This window comes from Struthio camelus, chromosome 5 (assembly GCF_040807025.1).
Source record: "Struthio camelus isolate bStrCam1 chromosome 5, bStrCam1.hap1, whole genome shotgun sequence".
In the NCBI taxonomy this organism is placed as follows: Eukaryota; Metazoa; Chordata; class Aves; order Struthioniformes; family Struthionidae; genus Struthio; species Struthio camelus.
The window spans coordinates 75569143-75590428 of record NC_090946.1 but is presented as its reverse complement, the minus strand read 5'-3'; the positions used below and the strand labels follow the sequence as shown (position 1 = coordinate 75590428).

General features: G+C 47.4%; 1 protein-coding gene across 1 annotated transcript in view; it reads left to right on the top strand.

The window, feature by feature from the left end:
* The window catches only part of SYNE2 (spectrin repeat containing nuclear envelope protein 2), a 180897-nt gene that overhangs the window by 147660 nt on the left and 11951 nt on the right, over positions 1-21286 (top strand). Inside the window, exons 101-107 of the mRNA XM_068947334.1 lie at positions 132-290; positions 1302-1468; positions 14038-14200; positions 17725-17912; positions 18068-18218; positions 18738-18920; positions 20327-20464. Coding sequence (XP_068803435.1) covers positions 132-290; positions 1302-1468; positions 14038-14200; positions 17725-17912; positions 18068-18218; positions 18738-18920; positions 20327-20464 — 1149 coding nt within the window. The remainder of the gene's footprint in view (positions 1-131; positions 291-1301; positions 1469-14037; positions 14201-17724; positions 17913-18067; positions 18219-18737; positions 18921-20326; positions 20465-21286) is intronic.

Below are 21286 nucleotides of genomic sequence, written 5' to 3'. Positions count from 1 at the left end.
GAGATATTTAATAACTGCTCCTGCAAAAGGGAGCATGATCAAACATAGACCAGAAATTAGAGGGCTCATAATCCCTGGTTTCCTTCCCGAGAAAGCCGTTGCCAGCAGTTAATGTGTGTGCTTATCCGCAGGTATCTCTGCGTAAGCAGGAGATAGAGGACAGACTCAACGCCTGGATTGTGTTCAATGAAAAGAATAAGGAGCTGTGCTCATGGCTGGTGCAAATGGAGAGCAAAGTGCTGCAGACTGCAGATGTTAGCATTGAAGACATGATAGACAAATTGCAGAAGGTAGGTAGTGGCACGGTGTTTCTTGAATTGCAGTCTGGTAACTCGTTATAGAGACACCAGTCCTCATCTCTTCCTTGCCCCTGAGAAGCGATACGTGGTCTAAAAACAGCACGTACAGGCTTCTGTGAGAAGCTGAGATACTCCATCCTCAGCTCTTATCTTCTCAGTGTTCACACTGGGAGCAAAATACAAAGCAGAAGTACCAGCTGGCTGCATTCAGGCATTGAGCGTGATGTGTATTCATTACTGGTCCGGGGGTCTGGGTCGTTGTACATCGCGCACGTGCTCACGAATGCTGCTCTCCAGAGCCTCCTTCGCAGGGATCAGAGGTGTGCTGGCATGTCTCGCTGCTGTCACCGTCTCTAGCCAGGGTCGGCTGTTACAAAAGTCGCAGTCCGAAGGCAAAGAAAAGGTTGGAGGGATGCGTCAGGTCCTATGCTAGCGAGATAAGGAGTTACCACCACCAAAAATGAAACCTACGGATGGAAATGGAGAATAATTCTATGCCTTTGTGTTGGTACTCAGTCCAGTTAGTGCTTTCTAATACCTTCGTATTACCTTGATCTAAAACAGGGCCATTTTCTGCTGCCAGATTCTTCCCTGTGGCTTAAAGGGTTCGATATCTAATCCCAGATCTTCTCTGGATAAGAATACCAGCAAAATAAAGCCATCCCAGGCTTGAATTTGGGTTCTTTCAAGGTAGCTTGATTGAAAAATTAGGTTAAATCAGGAAAGCAGGGGCAAAATTAGAACATTAAATAGCTATTTTTAGGAGTACTTACTCCTGGCCCTTACTAGTCTTTAAGCTGCTTATTTTTTCATAGTGGCTTCATTGTGAGAGCTTTTTCATTGAGGATTTTTTTTTTTTGAGTGAAGGAGTTTTATGTACTAATGCAGAAACCTCAGCCATCCCAAGCCAAACCTGCCCTCACATCACACGTATGGGGAAGGAAATAGATAGTTTTGTTTGGTTTGCACGGGAAATAAGCCATGTTTGTATGTATTTGTCAGGATTGCATGGAAGAAATAAACCTATTCAGTGAAAATAAGCTTCACTTGAAACAAATGGGTGACCAGCTCATCAAGGCTAGCAACAAGAGCCGAGTTGCAGAAATAGATGACAAACTCAACAAAATCAATGATCGCTGGCAGCATCTCTTTGATGTCATTGGAGCACGGTAAGAAAATGATTTCCAGTGTTTTATATGAGATAAAAGTCAGAGACCGGTGTCCTCAGCCATCAGAAACAGACTGACACAACTTTCGAATTCTATTTAAAATTAATTCTATCATTGAGATTCAAATTTAACTTCAGTTTCGAGGGATTTTTGTTACAACTTGTTGCTGTGTTATGACACCAGATGTCTAAATTTATCCAGTGCTAGAGGGTAGGGTGTATGGATTCATATATAATATAATTTTAATCATGAGAGCTATGTAAAAGGAAGAGGCAAAGCAATTTCTCTGTTGTTTGTGTTGAATGCAGCTTAATTTTAAGGCTGCGTGGTAGGATTTTATTTGGGATCTTTAGAAGAGCTTTCTATTTTAAAAGACAGGCCTCTATTTCATCCTCACAAATCTGAATGCACAAAATTTGAGGAGATCCCTCACCTGCCTGTGCAGACGGTCAGGTTTATGTAATGATAATACTCCCTGTTGACCTTCAAAAGTGTATGGAATTTCCCTGAATATTACTGCTATTTCTTTAATCATTCTTTTCCCTAACTACAACTGAAAGACGATACCACAAGTTTGTTTTTTAAATTCAGTATCTTTTGCATGCTGGTAACCTGGGTAACACTACCGGGAGAAACTAAAACAAAAACCTGCGTAGTCCAGGCAGTGACCTCTTCTTATTGGATGGAACATCCTTACTATACTTGAAAGAGTTAAGAACATCATGATCATTTTAGTATTAGTCTTACTGAGACGATCTCATTTCACCGTAATCCCCGAGTTTCTACTACAACTCGGGAAGAAGATATTAGGCTGGTGTCTCAGCTCCTTCCTAAATTCATTAGCAATACAGAAATAAGGCCAGCACAACACTAATATCAGTCTCAGTTTCTCTCCCAAGTGTTGATTTCCCCTGCAGCCCCCACCTTGCACCTCTCTGGGCCTAGAGAAGCTCTTCCCACTCAGTTAACGTTGGGGCAGACAAAGTTGGTGGTTGTGCTGTGGTCATGTCATGCTGCGTGTGCTGGATCTTAACCTGACATTAGATGTGAATTAATGGTGACACATGAGACATGAGTGATTAAGCAGAAGCAGCCTTCTTAGGATCTAACACCTACTTCGTCTGTAGATGTATCTTGGAACAGTTCCTCTCGCGGAGTGCCAATGGCGTATGTGTGGGAATTAACGTTGTGCTGTTACAGCAGCACTTTTTCTGTTCTCATCTTATGGCAACGTGCTGTTTGTTTTTAAAACTCTTTTGTGGTCATTTATGTTTTTGTTTCCTGTTAGTTTTGAATTGTAACAATTCTTAAATGCAGATTAAAATACGCAGTATTTTAAAGCTGAAGTAAACATGGCACATTTCCAGTAATATTTAGGAAAATATGCTAAAGAACCGGTGCAGTGTTTACAGCAGTATCTGGCTCTCTGTTGAAGTAGCCTCTGCCAATAAAGCACTTGTCTGTCTGCTTGGGATGTCTTAAAGCTTTACCTTCAGGCAAGCGTATGGTGGTGTTTTGAGGTAAGTTAGTGCGCGTTTCCCTAGAGCATCAACATAGCCTCATCATTAGGTAACTGGATATAGCAGCTCCTAGAGAGCTCGTTTGCTCCTACGTGACAATTCCTGTGTTCTCAGCCTAAAAGGCCTTTGAAGGTCCTGGCTTCCGCTTGGGATTTCCCACCGATTCTGCATTCAGGACCAGGGTGCAGAACTGGAAGGACCCGACAGAAGGTGGTTTTAGGCTGCTCCCTTGGTGGTCTGGGGCGATCTGGCAGCCCAGGAGTTTGCTGGTCCCCTCGGACTTGTGTGTCGCAGCACTTTGCAGCGTGGCTGTGACACATCTCCCCTCTCACCTAGTCCGGCTGGCCGTGTGGGCAGGACTGCTCACTGATCAATAGCTGCTAGACAAGAAACTTGCTATAGGGCCTGAACATGGTCTTATGAGTTTCTTTTGTCCTGTTTACAACACTGGGACTTTCTGTCCCAAAATCTCTGCTATGCTGATGGCTTGCTGCTGAGATTTGAAATCTGGAAGGAGCTGAATTAGGCCTGAGCAGATGTTCACTGAGATTTCCACCTCAGTGGTGGGCTCTGGGGCACTGAAGAGGAGGTCCCGCCTGTGCTTTTTTGGGGGCAGCCTCTGTTTAGCCCAGGGAGGGAGAGCAGTGTTACTGACCACAGACGTGACCCAAACGGGGCCTCTTTCTGGGCTGCAGAGCAGAGCGAGGAGCCTTGGGCTGGAGACGAGATGACTTGTGAGTGTGGGTTGTGAAGCCCCACACTGACAGACTGTCTCTTTCCTTTCCAGTTTGCTTTTGCAGAAGGCTTAAAATTATATTTCAGTAATGTTAGAAGTGCTCGTATGCAGCTGAAAGCTGTGAGACGGCAGAACTTGGGTTGGCCCTGCTGCGCGATGGCAGTGTTGCACGGAGGAGGAGAGACTGCCGTGCTACACAGCTGCTCCCCGTCACAGCACACCCTGCCGTAGCCCCTCGCGCAGGACCCCCGCTTTGTCCGCTGGGGAGGATAAACGGATGGAGCAAACGCTCCAGGGCAGGACTGCTGGAGGCCTAGGAGGTTCTTGCCATTGAGATAGGAGAATGCTACCTGGAGGGAAATTAGTAATTTCTGCAGCCGTGTGTGTGTGGGGAGGTAATGTTGTCATGCTCCTGACAAAGCTACTTAGAGTAATTTATTTCCACATCTCAGTGAACGAGGAAGTGCTTTAGCTCCTGGTTTTGTGGATCAGTAGCTGTGGCAAGGAAACTGCAGGTTTTCTGAGTTTTGGGTCCTGAATCTGAGACCGCTTGAAGATTTTGTTCGAAGAGTATTATGACTCCAGCAGGTTATTTTAAAAGCCAGACTACCTGCTGCCTTCATTTGCACTTGGGAGCGCCCAGCACCCCGCTTCCCTGGCCCTGGGGGACTGGCGGTCACAGGGGCGAGGACCGAATCTCATGGTGTCTCCAGGGCAGGCCGTGGCGTGGGCAGTGCATAAAGCGCTTGAGCGAGGCACCGAGTGGAAGGAGAAGGTGCATGTTGCACGGCTGCCGGTTCAAAGCCTACCTCCATCCTGGGGGCTGAATCTTTCCAGCAGACAAGTAGTATATGATCCTGTGATTAAAGACTATAAAATAATCCATATCCATATGGGGGTCCACAAGGGATTTATAGGCAACTTTAATTCTGTTGTTTCTAGTGTCTCCATGGCTGACCCTGCAAGTAACATTTATCTTTCCTGTGGTGCAGCATACGCACACCCTGTCGGTATGATATCACATTGAATGCAAACCAGTCTCAGGCCAATCTACTCAATTCACAACGTTCCTCCTGGCAGCTTATGTCACCTTTTTAAACCAATAAACATCCTTGGACAGATGGGCAAATTAGGTGAGCTCTCCATTTAGTCCTTGAAGTGATTCTCTTAGTTCATGGTGACAAGCTCAGATCTGCCATATGGCAGCACCCACGGGACGTAGCGCCTTCGCTGCATGCATGCGCTCGGCTTGTGTGGTGACAAAAGCCCTTGCCGCATGCGCCGCGGCCCGAGGGCGGCTTGGTGCGTGGCGGGACAGCTCTCAAAATGCTAATTCTCGTGGGATAAAATAACCATGAAGGCATTTGCTCTCCTTTTCAGGCATGCAAATGAATTTCTGTTAGGCTGAGAAGCTACGGAGATTCTTGCGCTTACGTCCCTGTTGGCAGAGGAAGACTAGAAATGCGCTAACGGGCAGAAAAGAGCGCTCTGCTGGCTGTGAAAACGCACGCAAAAAATTCCTTGCTTATTTTCTCTCATCGCCACAGCACCATATGAAAAGAAGTGGCTGCATGCGTGCGCGCACACCTAAGCGAAGGCCTGAAACGGCAGGAGAGCGAGCGTGCGGGCTGCATGGCGGTGGCAGATGGCCAAAAACCTGTGGAAGGGGATTTACATACCCGGCATGTCTTAGAGCAGCGCTCGCCGGCAGCGCCTGCGCTACCCGGCCCGAGTTGCCAGGGAACCACGCTGCCTACGCAGGCGCAGCCCTGCCCCTCTGCATCCTTCGGTGGCCGATCCACCACCGGTATTAATTTAATACTTTGCTTCTGAGCCTCGCGGGGAAGAGTTTGCTTTCTAGACTGCTGCCTGCGTTGCGCCTGCTTGCAGCCCGGAGCAGCTCCCGAGGGAGGGCGCCTGCGTGGCCCGGCGCCATGCACCCACGGGGCGCTTGGATGGTACCTGGGCCTTCGCTATAGCCACCGACTTCATTAATGGCTGTCTGTGGCAGATTTTTTGGTCTGCAGGTTGGTCTCTACAGTAAGCAAGATGAGCATTTCCGTACCTCCCAGCATCCCGTGTGCCAGTCCTGCAGCTCTTCCCACTTCGGCATCCCCGTGGAAGAGGTACGGCGCTTCTGAGCTGCTCTCACTACGGGTGCGCTGCGGTGAGCTTTCTTATTCGATGGGTCAGGTTCATGGAGAAAAGCACATTTTTTGTGTATGTAGCAGGAATCGGTTCCAATGACAGTGCCATTTCATGCCAGTATGAATTCGTAGGGAAGCTGGCAAGACAATACGTGCCTCCTTTTTGACTTTTTATCCTTTTAAACGTGAATCCATGGCAATTAGGTCTTTCTCCTGTGTTTGCAAGCTGGCAGCCCTCATTGCAAGGGCCAGGAATCTTGCCCTGTGCCCGCCAAAGCCAGCCCCTTGCTTCCCGGATAAACTATGGAGATCCAAGGCGTTTTCCCGTTTTTCCTGAATACACTGGGTGAAAGTCTCAAACAGTCCGAAACTGCTCTGGTTGTAGCAAAACAGGAATTAGTCAATGCCTTCTGGTGAAAACACCTTTTTACCTAGTGCTGTGCAGGGACTCCAGGAAGGGTTTACTGGGGGGCTGCAGCGAGCCGCAGCTCTGTGCTGGCTCTTCCTCCCCGCGGCCGCGCTGCCCTCGTAGCCCCTGCGGAGATGGCAGGCCCGAGCCTTGCAGCTCCAGGGAAGGAGCGTGCTCTCCCTGTTTATCTTCCTTCCTTCGGCAGGGCAGGCCGCCAGGCGCCACGTGGCGGTGCGCCGTCCTAGCCCGCTGCAGCGGTAGCCGTGCGGCCCTTCGGTGCGGGCGCGCTCCGATGAGTTCAAAGGTCTTCCGAATTGCTGCAGAGCAGCACTGCGTGGCAAGTGAAGCAGCGTATGCTGGCGTGAGGCCCCTGGCTAAACGATACGGCCGTTTGCAGCTGACTTACCCTGGTTTGTGGCAGTAAAACTCGCAAATGTCGCTCTCGCGAATATTTCGATGCAAAAATCTGTGCAGTTGGGATCTCGCTTGCACGCTGCCTCCGTTCTCTCCCTGTTCGCCCTGTCCTTGGGGGATTACGCTTCTCTTTGGTGCAAAAGCGGAGTTCATCAGCTTATCAGGCCGGACGGTGGAGCTTATTTCGGTGATGTCATGTGCGCCTAGGTGTGCCGCGGGGTTGGGGGGAGCTGCCGGCACCGCCAATAGCCCGTGCTTTCTGCCGTCGTCCCGCCGCCCGCCTGTCCAGTTTTGAGGGTCGTTTCCCAACTTTCTGTCTCCAGCCTGCCGTTTCAAATGCCTTTTGGATCCTCCGCGAACCACGATCGGGTTAAACGGTCGAGGTGACTCGAGCCTGCGCTGTGGTTTCACTGCGAGGGTCCGAGTCCCTCTCGCAGTGAGAGGCGGCTTTTCCGGCCTTGCTTATTCGACCAGGGACTGAGAAGGAGCGATTGGCAAGCTAATACAGGTCTACCAAAGATTACCTGAACGCTGCAAAGCTTTTGATTTCAAAATCATTCCTTGCATTTTTGGTGAGATTATCGGAACTGGTTTTTGGTTGTTTGGGTTTTTTTTGTTTTTGTTTTGTTTTTTTTTTTTTGCTGATATTGGCTGGGTGGGGAGTGACTTTTAATCCAAGGTCCTCTGACTTCCGCCTTTTTTTAATCCCTGACCCATCCTTTCTGGCAGTAATGACACACACAGATTACGCCAATGTATTTTTCCATAAACGAATGATATCGTAAACGAAGACTGTTGTTTGGCTCTCCAGCCTAGCACGCTACCCGCGCCGGCGGCCTTCGCTCACCCTGTGGAAGGTCAAAGAGAGGACAGGCCAGCGCGTGGGAGACAGCTTTAATTCGTGCTTAACTCGCTGTCATACAATAGCAAAGGCGCGGGCGAAGTAAGGCTATACCTGCGTGCGCGGAGACCCGCTTTGGTGTTTCGGGGTTGGCTCTGGATTTAGTCTGCTGCAAACCGGCCGCGGCTGAGGCTGCCATCGCCCCTCCGCCGAGGCTGCCAGCGTCGGCTCTGCCTTCTGGGTTTGGAAGCCTCCGCTCTGCAACCTCGCTGTCGCCAGCCGGCTGCTCGGCGGCCGCTGCTTCATGTGCTAATTCCCTTGTGTTAAGGGGGGGAAAAAAAACCCAAACCGCTCTCGGTTTGTTGTTTGTTTTTTTTCCCCCCCTTCCCTCCCCCCCCCCCCCCCGCGTTGTTCTGAGGAGCGATGCGGCCGTTTGCCAGGTAAAATACCGCCCCACAGCGCAGGGGGTGAAGCGGTGGCGCGGGGGGGGCGAGGAGGAGGCCGGGCGAGCCCCCCCCCCCCATGCGGGATGCTATAGCGGCGAATAAATAGGGCACGGGTGGAGGAGGGGTTTCTCCTCCTCCTCCTCCTCCTCCTCCGCGCGTGGAGCGTCCCCTCGCCGCTCGGGAGTCGCAAGCCCGAAGGAATGGTTTTTCCTTACCAACAGTAAGTGCCATTTTGGCGGCGGGGTCGGGGCGCGTTTCGGTCGGAGGAGGGGAGGGTGCCCCAGCCCTGGCTGCGGTTCGCCTGCGGCCAGCGGTAGCGCTCGGGGCCCCTTTGGGCGCCCGAGGCGGGGGGAGATCTGGGGTCGGCCGGCAGGGCCGCCGCGCTCCCGCCCCTCCGGGTCATCTTGTGAGGGTCGGCAGCTCCACGCAGAAATTACCTGGTGCTTTATACAAAGGCCTGAAGTGGAGCGTTTGCCTTTGGCATCGCCTCTCAGAATTGGGTCTTTTGTCCCCTGCCCGGTTAAGCTCCTGAACAAAGGTTCCCCCCCCCCCCTTTTTTTTTTTGTGCATCCAGGAAAGGAAGCGCTAATCCTGTCAGCTGGCGAGGCAATTTCAGCTCACCCTATGTTTTAAAATAAACGTAGGCAGTATCTTTTTCTGCCTGGCTAGAATGACGTTTGTGCAGATGAATGAGACTTCAGGATGTGTTTCCTTTCTTTAGACACCAAAATTCAGACGTTATTCATGACAGCTTGAGCTGTCCGGCACCTTCTCCTGTGTCATGCACCTGGCAGGCATTTTGCAATCCTTCAGGTTTGTGTGAATGCATTTCAGGCAACCTGGAAGTGCCTCCTACAAGCAGACACTGCCTGAGTAGTAACTACTGAGCGCTGCTTGTTTGTGGGGCTCTGCGGCGAGTCAGCCTGAAGCAGCCTCACGCGTTTCTCCTGTAACCCAATACTGGGGTTAACTGGCAACTTCGGCAGGGGCATGTTAAGTCCCGCACCCAATTCGCGTCAGGTCAGTCAGTCCCTCTGTGCAGTTTTGCAAGCAGCTTCTGGTCATAATCTGCTAGTTTTGTTCTGTCTGTTTCTGCCGCTTGTATTTTGGTGTAAAGGTTAAGGCATTCAGAAACTGGCTCTGTTGGGCTTACCCCATGTGCCTAATGCATGTGTCTAAGCACTGTTTTGAATCAGGAAATAATTAAGTTGGGCCTACCACAAAGTATATCAAGTGTTTGAGTTTGTTGGTCTTTTTGTGGTGGTGGTGGTATTTGTTGGATTTTTTTTTTTGGTCAGTTGTCATTGGGAAGTGAACTGTGTGCAGCTAGGCCTTTATCCAGTGAATGCTAAGTTTTACCTGTGTGACCAAATAATGTGAGAATCATACTTTGTAGAAGCAGAGTTCAATCATTTATGGTGTCAGCCTCTTCTACCCTCTAGGTAACTGGGAGGAGCTCATGCCCTCTGATGAACTTTTAGCTGTTAATTCAATGCGTGTTGGGTGATTGGATTCAGTGTATGTTGGGTGATGGGTCACTTGGGTGTGGGGCAGCAAACCCCTACCCAGCTCCCAGGAGATCAGTCTTTCAGGACGAATGGTTTCAGGCTGCATCTCAAATGTTCACAAAGTTTCTTTTCTGCAAACAGCAGATAATTTGCAAGATTATTTGCAATATGCAGATAGGCAGCTGAGCATGGTTGTTGCAGATGTGTGACTTGTATGGGGATAGGTAGTCTTTTTTTATGTTATTCTTTGAGCTGTAGCTGGAGAAATGACAGTTCCCTTTGAGTCCTGTGCATCTGTTGGGGATGCCCAACTTTCTCATCATCTCACCTGTTTCCTCATAGTAGAGCCCAACTCTGGACCTTGTGCTTTGTGTGTCTTGACTGTAACAAGAAAAATTAGTCATCGTGAACATCTGGAGAAAACTGCCTTCCTATTTAGACACTGCACTAATATGAACTTCTGTTAGGTTTTTATTCTTCTCTGGCTGTTTAGCACAAGGTTGAGATTAATGACTCAGAGCATTAAGGGTGGTTAAACAAATGACAAATGTAATATTCTATCCAGAATATGTAACAATTAAATTACTTAATTACATTGGTGCATCTGTAATGCAACTGCTAGAAAGTAAATACAAGCTCACAGTGCCACAGTGATGCTGTGTTTGGGGTTGTTGCTAGTAACTAGCAGATACAGCCCCACATACTTAGGGCAATATTTGTACCTCGAATTTTAGAGTGGTTTCTAAGCCAAAATAATATTATTCTTTTCATGAAAAAAACACTTGAATGTGTGTGTGATCATAAAGATATTTAGTTATAATCTACTATGCCTGGGTTTTGCTTTGGACCTCCTTATCTGTGCTCGCCTACTTGCCATCCAACATGTAGACTGAAGAAGGATGGCTTGTAACCTGTGACTTTCTTTTTATAATGCAACCTCAAGACAGGAAAAAGGTGGATACAGACAGAAAAGGGAGCAAGGAAGCACAGAGACAATACTGAGCATAGTGTGGTAAGCTGTGGTGTCCACAGGTAAGCTGTGGAATAGGACGGTCCCAGCATGTGCGTCTCTTGCAAAAAAACCAGACACGTTTCCGGAGTACTAGTGCAAGACAGCAGTGGCTACCTTTGCAGGGGAACAGTCCTGTCTTTCCCATGGGAAAAGTCAGGTGCATAGCAGATTTGCCAAGTAGAGCAAGTTTTCATGGGGCCTCTGTTGAAGACTTCTGGGTGGACAGATTTGTGCGTGACAGGCACTGACAGCACGCTTGGTCCACAGGAATGTACTCCCTCTAACAGGAAAGGTAGATTAGGTGGCTTAATTGGGAGGATCAGACCTGGAAAACATAACAGAATATGCAGAGAATAAATTGCCACTGGACACAGTCAAAGTCGGTGCAGTGATCTAGCCTTGCTTTCCTTAAGCAGTGCAGTATTAACCGTGCAACCGCGTACGTGTTTGGCTCAAACTCTTCTTCGAGCCTGGCCCTTCTAGTGGTTCCTTCCTTCAGTGCTCGGCATAGAGCCTCCATCGTCCTATCTCGCTAGAGAGAAGCGCTCCCATATCACCCGTATTTGGTGAGCCACGTGTCCTGGGGGCCAGCAGGACATGCTGAGCAATGTAACCAACTGGATCAATATTGGCTGGTGGGACAGGAGCAGGGGAGAGAGCAGAAGGAGAATGAGGTCTTGTAGGTACACTACTGCCAGCCCATGACAGCACTAGAAAATGCTGTGCAGTTACCAGAGCGTGACGTATTCACTGTGTACCACGTACTAGAAGCAGGACCAGGTACGGGAAGATTGGTACGGCAGCTGTTTGCTGGGGAGCTAGATGCCTTCTGTATACAGCTTTGAACTTGGGAGCAGCGGTCTGAAAACTGCTCATTAAGGAAAGCCAGAGCAGCTAAACGTTTCCGTCATCCGCTGGCTTCCTCCCTAACTGTGTCTCTGTATCAGCTGCAGCAGTGGAAAGCAGCCTCAGCGCAGAGGGGCACAGGTAGCTGCTTTGCACTTTACGCCAGTGTTAGTGGCTTTGTGGGTGCAAAGCAGCGACAAGACGGACCGCGGGTTTGGGCCATATCCTTCACGCTGGCTTGCAGGGTTGCACCAGCCATGCAAAGCTAGTTCACGTTTTGCAGAGTGTAGAGTTGCTAAATACATACCAGGAGTCCCAGTGCAGGACTGTGCTCTTCTCACCTGCACACTCCTGTCCTGGCTCTTGCCCTCCTCATAAAATAACTGAAAGTGCTGCCTGGCCCTTTCGGGCCAAGAGGTGAGGAAATCTGCCTCCCATGCTTCTAAGCCATAAGAAAAGCAAAATTTGTTGTCCTTACTCTGTACCTTCAGAGTAACCAATAGGGACTGAACAAGGAAAGCAGGATCTTTCCCACATATCCTCCATAAGTGCTTTACCTTAAATCAAGAGTGTCTTGCTGATGTACGTGACCCGTTTGGTTACCTTAAGATTGCTAATAAGATCAGTTGCTGCTTAAAAGGTGGCATATTCACTGTGGATTAGCTGTCCTGCATATTTCCTGTCATTTTATTATATCCTAGAACAGGCAACTGCAAAAGCCACTCAACCACAGTTGAGCAGTTTGGACTCATCTCTTCTAAAGCTTGTTGAGACGGCTGACAGCTAGGCAAGAGAGTGAACCAGGAAACTCCTCATTCTTCTTGCAGAGGGGCAGGTCCTTTGCACGAAGCCTCCAGGTACCCTGCCAGGGCACTCCTACCTTGGTGTAATCTGGCCCTGCGTGCACCAGATGAGATCGCACACATACGCCTGCCTTAGTCCTAGCTTGCACAGTTCTGCTGTAGCCGAGTAAGTTAGCGCTCATCGCTGACCTTCTGACAGCCCCTGTGTTTTGAGACCTGCAGTGGTCCCCTTGTTCAAGCTGCCCTTCCAGTCCTAGCTACTGATTTGGTTTAGCTGGTGATGGTTCCCTGCAGGGTTTGGCAAATAGGTCAGGGCAGCTAATACAAGCAAAAGGTTTTGGCCTTTTCATCATGCGTGCTTTGACTTTTTGCACTGCGCTTAATTTAGATAATGAGGCTTATCTAGGTAGTTGCGAGGCTAGACAGTCGCCGATGATTTCATTCAGAAATTTGCTTTTTTTTTTTTTTTTTTTTTTGCTCCTCCCCCCTAATCCTGTGCAAGGTGGTCTGCCAAACACAGAGGAAAAGATGGTCCTTGCCCCAGAGACAAGGACATAGGGATAAAATGAGACGACAGAGGGATGCAAGCAGCCAGGATGGATAGTATGGGGAAACAATGCTGGCTAAGAAACAGCTTCTCACTGGGACGGGATGGAATCATTTCACCTAACGTTAGTGTCTGCAGTGTTGATGTTTATATTTGAGGTAGTTATCTAGACCACTGGAGTTCATGGAGAGAAAATAGTGCTTTTCGTTCAACTTATCCTGTGAGCTGGATGTTTAAGACCAGTCTGATGAAAATCAGCATCTAGATTTTTTCTTTCTCCATTTACTCCAAAGGTCTAGATGACGAGCTCCGATGTCAGTCTGAAGGAAGGAGAGATGAATGCTATTGGACTTTTTAGTAATTTTTGTTGGAAATTGCAATAAATTCAAATTTCAAGGACAGATTTAAGAGCAGTGAGGTGGTTTAACAGATGTTCCTCCAACACACGAGGACAGATTTGCCAAAACATACAAACATGCTACTTAGACAATTTGAGAGGGTGAAGAACACTGGTCTTGTGCGCTGATAAGGGATTTTGACAAGGTCATATGCTGTGAAGGCTGGAAATAAATACAGGGTTTGTCTGTGCTTTGAGAGCTGTGCTACAAAGAGCTGTAAGAGCAGCCAGTGGTCTCAGCAGTTCAATTGCCTGTCTGGTGTACCACTCGCCCTAGCTGTTGGATATTCTCCCTTTTCCGCATCCTTCTCTTCACCCACCAGGAGAGTCTGGCACCTCTCCACACGTTTCAGCGTGTTGTTTAGAAGAGCTTTAAACGTCATTGTAGTGCTGTAAGGCTACAGCTGCTGTTGCGCAGGCCTTCTCCTCTCCTGTCTGCATCCGTGTGCCTGCTACCAGGGTGTTGGACCTGTCGTTTGGACACGATCCTGCCCCTCGCTGCGCCGCTGCCTTGCTTGGCAGGACCTGGTGGTTGATGAAGAAACCATTCAATATAGTTCGTGGTAGGAAAATCGGGCCTGTAGAGGGTCCCTGAAAACGCATTTCAGTTTAACTGAGGCATGGTTCAGTGCAAACGTCCACTCAGACAAATGTCCAGGAATTGCCTGAAGAGCTCACCTGCAAATGAATGAGACTACAAAAATTCACCCTGCTCATTTAGTTCCGTTGAATAATTCACATAGGACTTTCCTGCAGCTGTAAAGCAGAGGCCTGCTGAGCCAATTTGGGTAGGTTTTGACTAAAACATGGCTCTGATTTACAGACAATGGCTTGGTGTGACAGTTAAGTGCTTCGTAAATCCGTGTCTGTCATCACCTTCTGCTAACATCATTTCCACTGATTACAGATCTTTGTAACAAAATATTCTTCCTGGTTTCTTTAGGGTGAAGAAACTGAAGGAAACCTTTGCTTTTATACAACTGCTGGACAAAAACATGAGTAACCTTCGCACCTGGCTGGCCCGCATTGAGTCTGAGCTTTCCAAGCCTGTTGTTTACGACATATGTGATGACCAAGAAATCCAGAAGAGACTGGCAGAGCAGCAGGTGGGAAATAAGAGCAGCCAAAGTAAATGAGCTAAAACGTTGCTGATTACAATTGGTCCCGGTTTAAAATAACCTATTTCTTTTCTTTAACGAGGACTTTTAACTGTTTACATTTCACTGCATTTTCCTGCCAAGACACTTCACAGGGAAAAATTTGGTTTATTTGATTGCTGTAATTTCAGTATTGTTAGTGTTGATTTGCAGCATTTTTGATAGTTTGTATTTGGTTAAGAATAACAGGCTTCATGATGGCTAGACAGGGATGCAGGTGGCGAGCTAAATCCATGAGGATAACTTAGGCCCAGCGTTGCAAGGCCTGAATGCTGCATCTTCTACAAACTGACTGCAGTGGATTTAAGTGCAGTGATTTGATGCTTTGCCCTTGAAAGCTTGGCCCTCTTCCCGCCCTTGCAGACAGCAAAGCAGGCTTGGCAGAAAAGGATGTTTGTTTGAGCTTTGGAGGGGGGACTTGTGCAAACACACCTTTGACTGAGGCCTGATCCAGGAGGCAGGCTCTGAAAATCCCCTCGAGGCTGTGTGAGATGGCGCATGAATCCTGCTGAGGCATAAGCATGACCCAACTGAGCCCTGTCAGGCCTTGGTTCAGTGCGTGTAGGCATTTCACCGAGCTAGCAGCTGAGTGAGGGGAACCTAAGGATCTGGGTTGGTTTTAAGTGCCGAAGATGGCAAGGACTGGGCACAGCTGAACTTGCCGGCTATCCCAGCCAAGTGGAAGTGTGGGATGAGAAGGGTAGTCCTGGAGTAAATTTCTCTCTGTAGCAGCTAGAGAAGGAAAAGGACCTTCTGTGAGGCACCAAGTGTTGTGAGGCTTGCTGGTGGAGTGGCATAACCTGTGTCACTCCTTGCTCAGGGCTGTGCTTTGAGTCTGCACAGGCTCCAGGTATCTCCCTGCGTACACTGGGAATCACCCTGCTGTAAAACAGAGCTCCAGAGATTGTCCTCTGGCCACCGGTATAAACTGGGTTACTTGCCCTAAAACTAAGGATCAAGAATAAACTATCAAGTGTGGAAGCTTTATGGCATCTGCCCTTAAAGAACACCTAGGGGTGGGTAACCTGCCCCTTCCTCTCTCCCACCAGCCCCTGCTTCTGTCTGAGAAAAACACCCTGAGAGGCCCAGACCTGAGGGCTGCGCGCTGCCTCTGCGAGAGCTGAGCACCGCGCGGCCCCGTAAAGGCCAGCTCTTCTTCAGCCGATGTTGGTCAAACACCAGAAACTGTGACTCCCAACGTCTATTGGTTTCACCTGCAACGCAAATGGTCACGCGAGTGACAAGGGAGTATTTTCGCCTCATCAAAACCTTTTGCATTCTCAAAGGCCGTGATAAATTACGCCAAGCAAAGACATGAGGCACAGAAGAATCGTGTCCCAACTAATTTACTTTTATCATGAGCATTCAAGCTGCAGCTTGCTGGAGAGACATCGTTTGCTACTCAGAGCTACTCACTGCTTTTTGTTTGGGTTCTGTTTCAAACAACAGACCTTAGGGCACCTCTAGTCTCCTTCTTCCGTAAGCTTTAAGGAGGCTGGATATAAGAAGTCTGTGCTGACAAAAAAGACCACAGTCAAAAAAGCCTCTTTTGCTCAGCTTTAGAGAAACCCTTATCTGAATGCAACAAGTAAAGAGGTCTTCCCTGGTCTTATCTGAACAATTATTTTGACAAGTGTGGAGTGATGGTGAGAAATACGCCTCACAGGCTTCTTCTATGTGACATCCATGATTGGAGAAGTTTTACTTGTTCTGTCTTGAACAGTGAAGTTTGCAAGTGTTGTGCATCCGGAGACTTTTATGGCACGTTTGTTCAGTTAAAAGCTTAAGATTTGAAACAGGATTAACACTCATTTTGAAGTCTGAAAGCTGTTTACAGGAGAAGTCTAGCATCTCGTAGTCTGTTTAAGCTCACTGGGCAATGCTGCGCAGAGTTGATGGAAGAGTGCCTTTGGGGGCCAATGTATGCTTTTGGCCCTGTTATTTAGTATGCGGCGTTTGTCTCGCGCCGTAACGCAGTAAGGTTATTGGGAATAAGCAGCTTAGATAACAGCAAGCCTTCTGCCTAGGGTTATTGCGTGAACCCAGGCATGACTGGAAGTAATGAGAGCATCAGCAAGATCGCATTGTGCAAATAGGATGATTTTATAATCTGTGGAACAGATTCTCATTTTCACCAAGCTGTCAACCCAGAGTGATTTCAGTGAAATCAGAAGCAGCTCTCCAGGTAGTGGGATAGAGCCTGCTCCAAGAAGTAGAGCCCGCGTTAAAAAGACACTGCTGCCTCTCACTGAAAAAACAACTCTGAATCATTAATAAGCTGTTAAAAATGATGTTGGGTCTGCTTCTGGCAGCCTCTCATCTATGCAAAGATTTTGACTTCTGCTTCCCTTAAAGCTGCAGGTTACCACAAATGCTACAAGCCAAATTTTGACTATTTATGGCTCAGCCCTTCTTTCAGGTACACGTATAAATACCACTGGAGCCTGCCGGTGGGCAATACGCAATTCCTTGCAGTTTACTGGTTTCTGGGAGGATCTTCCCTCAGCTCCGTTTGGGTCTCCTACAAGCTACGTGTTTGTTTCTTTAAGCCTAGAGCAAAACCAATTCTGCTTTCTCTGTTCACTAAAATCAGTAATGCCATTTAGTGGGAGTTCCTGTTTGCTCTTGTCAGTGAAATACGTTTTCTTTGGTGGTGGTTGCTGTTCTGGTGTAGTTCCAGTCAAGACACTGCATCCTTCATTAGGGAAGCCAAGAATGGGTTGAAATAATGGAAATGTAGTGGGCATTGTCATTTCATTAACATTCGCAGTTGGCAGTATTGCACAGAGCTGCTTTTTCAATTAGAAACACTTGGATACGGCTTTCTTTTTCTCTTCTTCACTTTAATTGACTTTACCAATAGTTACACATACAGAATGAGCGGCTAGAATATGATGGAGATGCAAGCGGTGGAAAAGAAACATGGAGTGTAGATTACACAAAGTGTTTTTGCCAGGCCCTTTAAAGTAGCTCGTTAAAACAGGAGGTCTAGAAAGGGGAGTAGGAGTAGTAGTGCAACGCTGACTCTGTATGCTGTGCTCCCTACTTTGTGATACCAGCTTGTGATCATGTAATCACTAAAGTACAGGAGCTGGGCTGTGAATTCTCTGTCAAGTCTTATAGTGTCATATGAGACACTGTTAACTAGTACTGTCAAAATCAGTAGGTGTGTGTTTACAGTGTGTGTAAGGTTTGGATTTTGAATGCACATTAAAATTGTTCAGATTGTTAAGGGAAAGATTGAGCTTTCACTGGGAAGCCAGAGCTGGACAATCCCCTCTTGCATGGCAGTTCCCTGTCCTGTCCTGTCAGCTGCACAGCTCATCTTGCAAGTCTTTTCTCTAAAGCTAAATAAGCTTTTACTGACACACAGATTGTTCTTTCCCTATCCACTGCAGCATTTTGAAAGGGTGTTTCTGAAGCCTGGCTGTACGCACGGCCTTCCACTGAAACTCTTCTTTTCCCCTTCACAGGATCTGCAACGAGACATAGAACAACACACTGCTGGAGTGGAATCCGTATTTAACATATGCGAAGTCCTGCTGCACGATTCGGACGCGTGTGCTAATGAGACAGAGTGTGACTCCATCCAGCAGACTACCAGGAGTTTGGACAGACGGTGGAGAAACATTTGTGCCATGTCTATGGAGAGACGAATGAAGTGAGTCTCCTGTTCTGACCCTTCCTAGAGAAGTTATGTGGCAGCACTTTGAAGAAACACTGTTACTTTTGCCAGAGACCGAATATTGAAGAAGAAATGCAAAATGAATGGTAAGCTTGTGATAAAAGCCTTCCATTTTTCCATCTCTTTCTCAGAATCGAGGAAACCTGGCGCCTGTGGCAGAGGTTTTTGGACGACTATTCACGCTTTGAAGATTGGCTAAAATCAGCTGAAAGGACAGCAGCTAACCCCCATTCTTCAGAGGTTTTGTACACACATGCAAAGGAAGAGCTGAAGAAGTTTGAGGTGAATTCCTTAACTTTATTTTTTTATGCTCATCAGCAGGCTGGATGAGCAGATCGCTGAATACTTGTTGTCTGTTGTGACACGCCTGGACCTCCAAAAGATATTTTCGGCTATTTGGAAGTGGTAGTATAGAGAACATAAATAACGGGTGCGTGGCTGCTAGGCAGCTAACTGATTCATTTGCCTCCAGAATTTTTGTATGTAGAGAATCCATTACTCAAAACTGACAAGACACTGCTTGTAAGTTGAAAAATTTGCTTTCTATAGGCAGGAGACGTCTGTGGGCTGATTTGATTTTTTTTTTTTTCCTTCCGTTTCCTAATGAGCTAAATCTGAGCAGAGAGAATTGATTTTGTTGATTTAAAATATGGAGCCTTCTCTGGATTTAATTTTGCAGATGCTGGAAGCTCTGTTTTTTGAGGGGAAGAGGTGTCATTATCTCTCTTGATAGATAGATGGTATCCCCCCGATCTCTTCTCTTACTGGCAAGGGATGCGAATTTGTTGATTTGCCTTGCAGGCTTTCCAACGGCAAATCCATGAACGACTCACTCAGTTGGAGCTGATCAATAAGCAGTATAGGCGCCTTGCCCGCGAGAACCGCACCGACTCAGCCAGCAAGCTGAAACAAATGGTGCACGAGGGCAACCAGCGCTGGGACAATCTTCAGAAAAGAGTCGCTGCCATTCTGAGGAGACTCAAGGTAATTGCATGGTGGGGTGAGAGACAGTGAGAAGCTCTTACAGGTTCCTATAGGAATTACCAAGCGTAAAACACAAACATGAGCAACCATCTTGTGCTGGTTTGTGTTCCAGCCTTAGTGGACTTGAGTTACCAGTGTAGGAGAGCAGCTCTGAAAGTGGTCACTGAGTGCATGACATAAATATGTCCTTGACAAATGGGTTCCTGTTACCCGAAGAAGCACAGGTAAAGAATGGCTACAAATTTTGGAAGGTGTGTTGTAGGCATTACTGCTCCTACTCCACTTCTCTGATCTGGCCTTGTCATGGCTGAATGGCTTCATGCACTTGCATCTTCCCATAAACGAGAGGCAGAGAGAGCAGATGTGGAAAGAGAGTTCACAGTGCAGCTCTGCTTAACGCCAAGTTATGATTGACCTGCAAGGCTTTAACAATGGAGATGTGATGGAGGGACGTGCTGCTCTCGCTTTCTCGTGCTGTGCTCTCTGCCTGACCGAGGAATGCTGTCGAAGGGTATATCTGTGACACTTCAGAGAGCTGTACTGCTGCTGAGGGTGATTTTTCTCTAGTCTAGTTAAACCGATTTCTGAGCAGATTTCCTGTGCTGTGCCCTAGGAGAAACTTGTTGCTGCCTGATTTTAAATACAGCAGGGATTTAAGTATAGCAGAGCTACAGGCAATTGACAGGGAAAATTATTAGGTTCCAGAAGCCAGTGGATGAGGCTGTGAGATAAGTGAAGGGGTTTGATCTGAGCAGTTAGGAGCTGTCATGTTTGGGATGTTATATAATCTCCTTTCTGAACAGTGAATCCACTGAGGAGAAGTGGAGCACTGAAAGCTGTGCTCCTGTTGATGCCTTTTGCAGGCAACGGCAGCAGGGAGAACGTCGTCTGCCTTCCACACCAAGCGGTGCATTAATTACACTTGTGTGGATATCCGCGTTCCAGCCTCTCCATCATTTTACTGATTTTAATGCCACAGCTTTAATTACCTCAGTTTGATTAGATAGGGGACTGGCTTCCTTTGTCTAAATTTTTCCTAAATTTAAGACAAATAAGATAGCTAAACCTGAGCCCGAATGGCTGTTGCAGTGGTATAATGATGTGAGAGAAGGTATATTTGTTATGCAGTATGGAAGCAAGAATATCATTTTATATAAGCGCATCCTCTACTGTTGAAATGTTATTCCCTCTCCCATAGGAATAGCGTACCAGTATAGGACGCTTTATGCCAGCATCCCTACAGGAAGGGGACGGTTAATGTGTGTGACATGCTGCCATTTGTGTCCTCACAGCCTTTAAGGTCAACAGCAGTCTTGAAACCAAACACTGTTTTCACAGGGCTCCTTATGACCATCTTTTCTCGGTAACTAAACGAATATAACACTGGCTCCCTTCTTGCTCTTCAGCACTTCACCAATCGGAGAGATGAGTTTGAGGGGACGAGGGAGAGCATCCTTGTGTGGCTCACAGAAATGGACCTCCAGCTGACAAATGTGGAACACTTCTCAAAAAGTAACTTCGATGACAAAATGCGCCAGTTAAACGTATGTATTCTTATAAAACAGTTGTTTAATGTAGCCCAGCTGATCATACTGGGCTTCTCTCTCTTGACAGTATCACCTGCTTTTCTGGAACTTCACAATAGCCAGCAGGTCTCTGTTGGGCTATGTTCGTTGCAAGATACCAGTAAACTTCTAAGACTTATTCTCTGAATCAAGATTAAACAGATTCAGTATTCAGACTCTCAGTTCTATCTTGCTTTTTTCTCCTAACACCTTAGTGTCAGTGACAGTGATATCTGACTTGGAAAGGAGCACATGTGGGTTAACAGTAAAAGCTACATCCCTAATTTCAGGCACTCCTTTCTAGTGAGATTTTTTCTGGAAATAGCATTAAGTTAGGATGTCTTCTCGGAGTGCATTCGTTGTAATTTGGACTGTTAAACAGAAATAGGGCAGCATGGGTGTGTAGCATTTCTAAAGACCATACAAGTTCTTTGCTCCCTGCTCATATGCTCATTCCCCTTTTTCCCCTACACTGTTTTGGGATGTAGATTTGCTGGTATGAAAGCTCTTTGCAGGCCCAACTAGCCAAACTTCTCTGCTACGGAGAATAAGATTGTGTACCTAAACAACAGAACGAGCTCTGATCTGAATTCTCACACCCTGATCCCTTGCAGGCTCAGGACGCTGCAGTAATATTGATGAACACAGGGGTAGAAAATGCTACTTCATTTGAAACTGTAAACTTGGTAATTAAACAAACCTCTGCACATCTTGGGTGAAAAGATATTTGCCAAATGAAATCAGACAACAATGTCAATTGCTTGTTTCATTTTTCACTGCAGTGAGCTAGAAAAGGAGGAC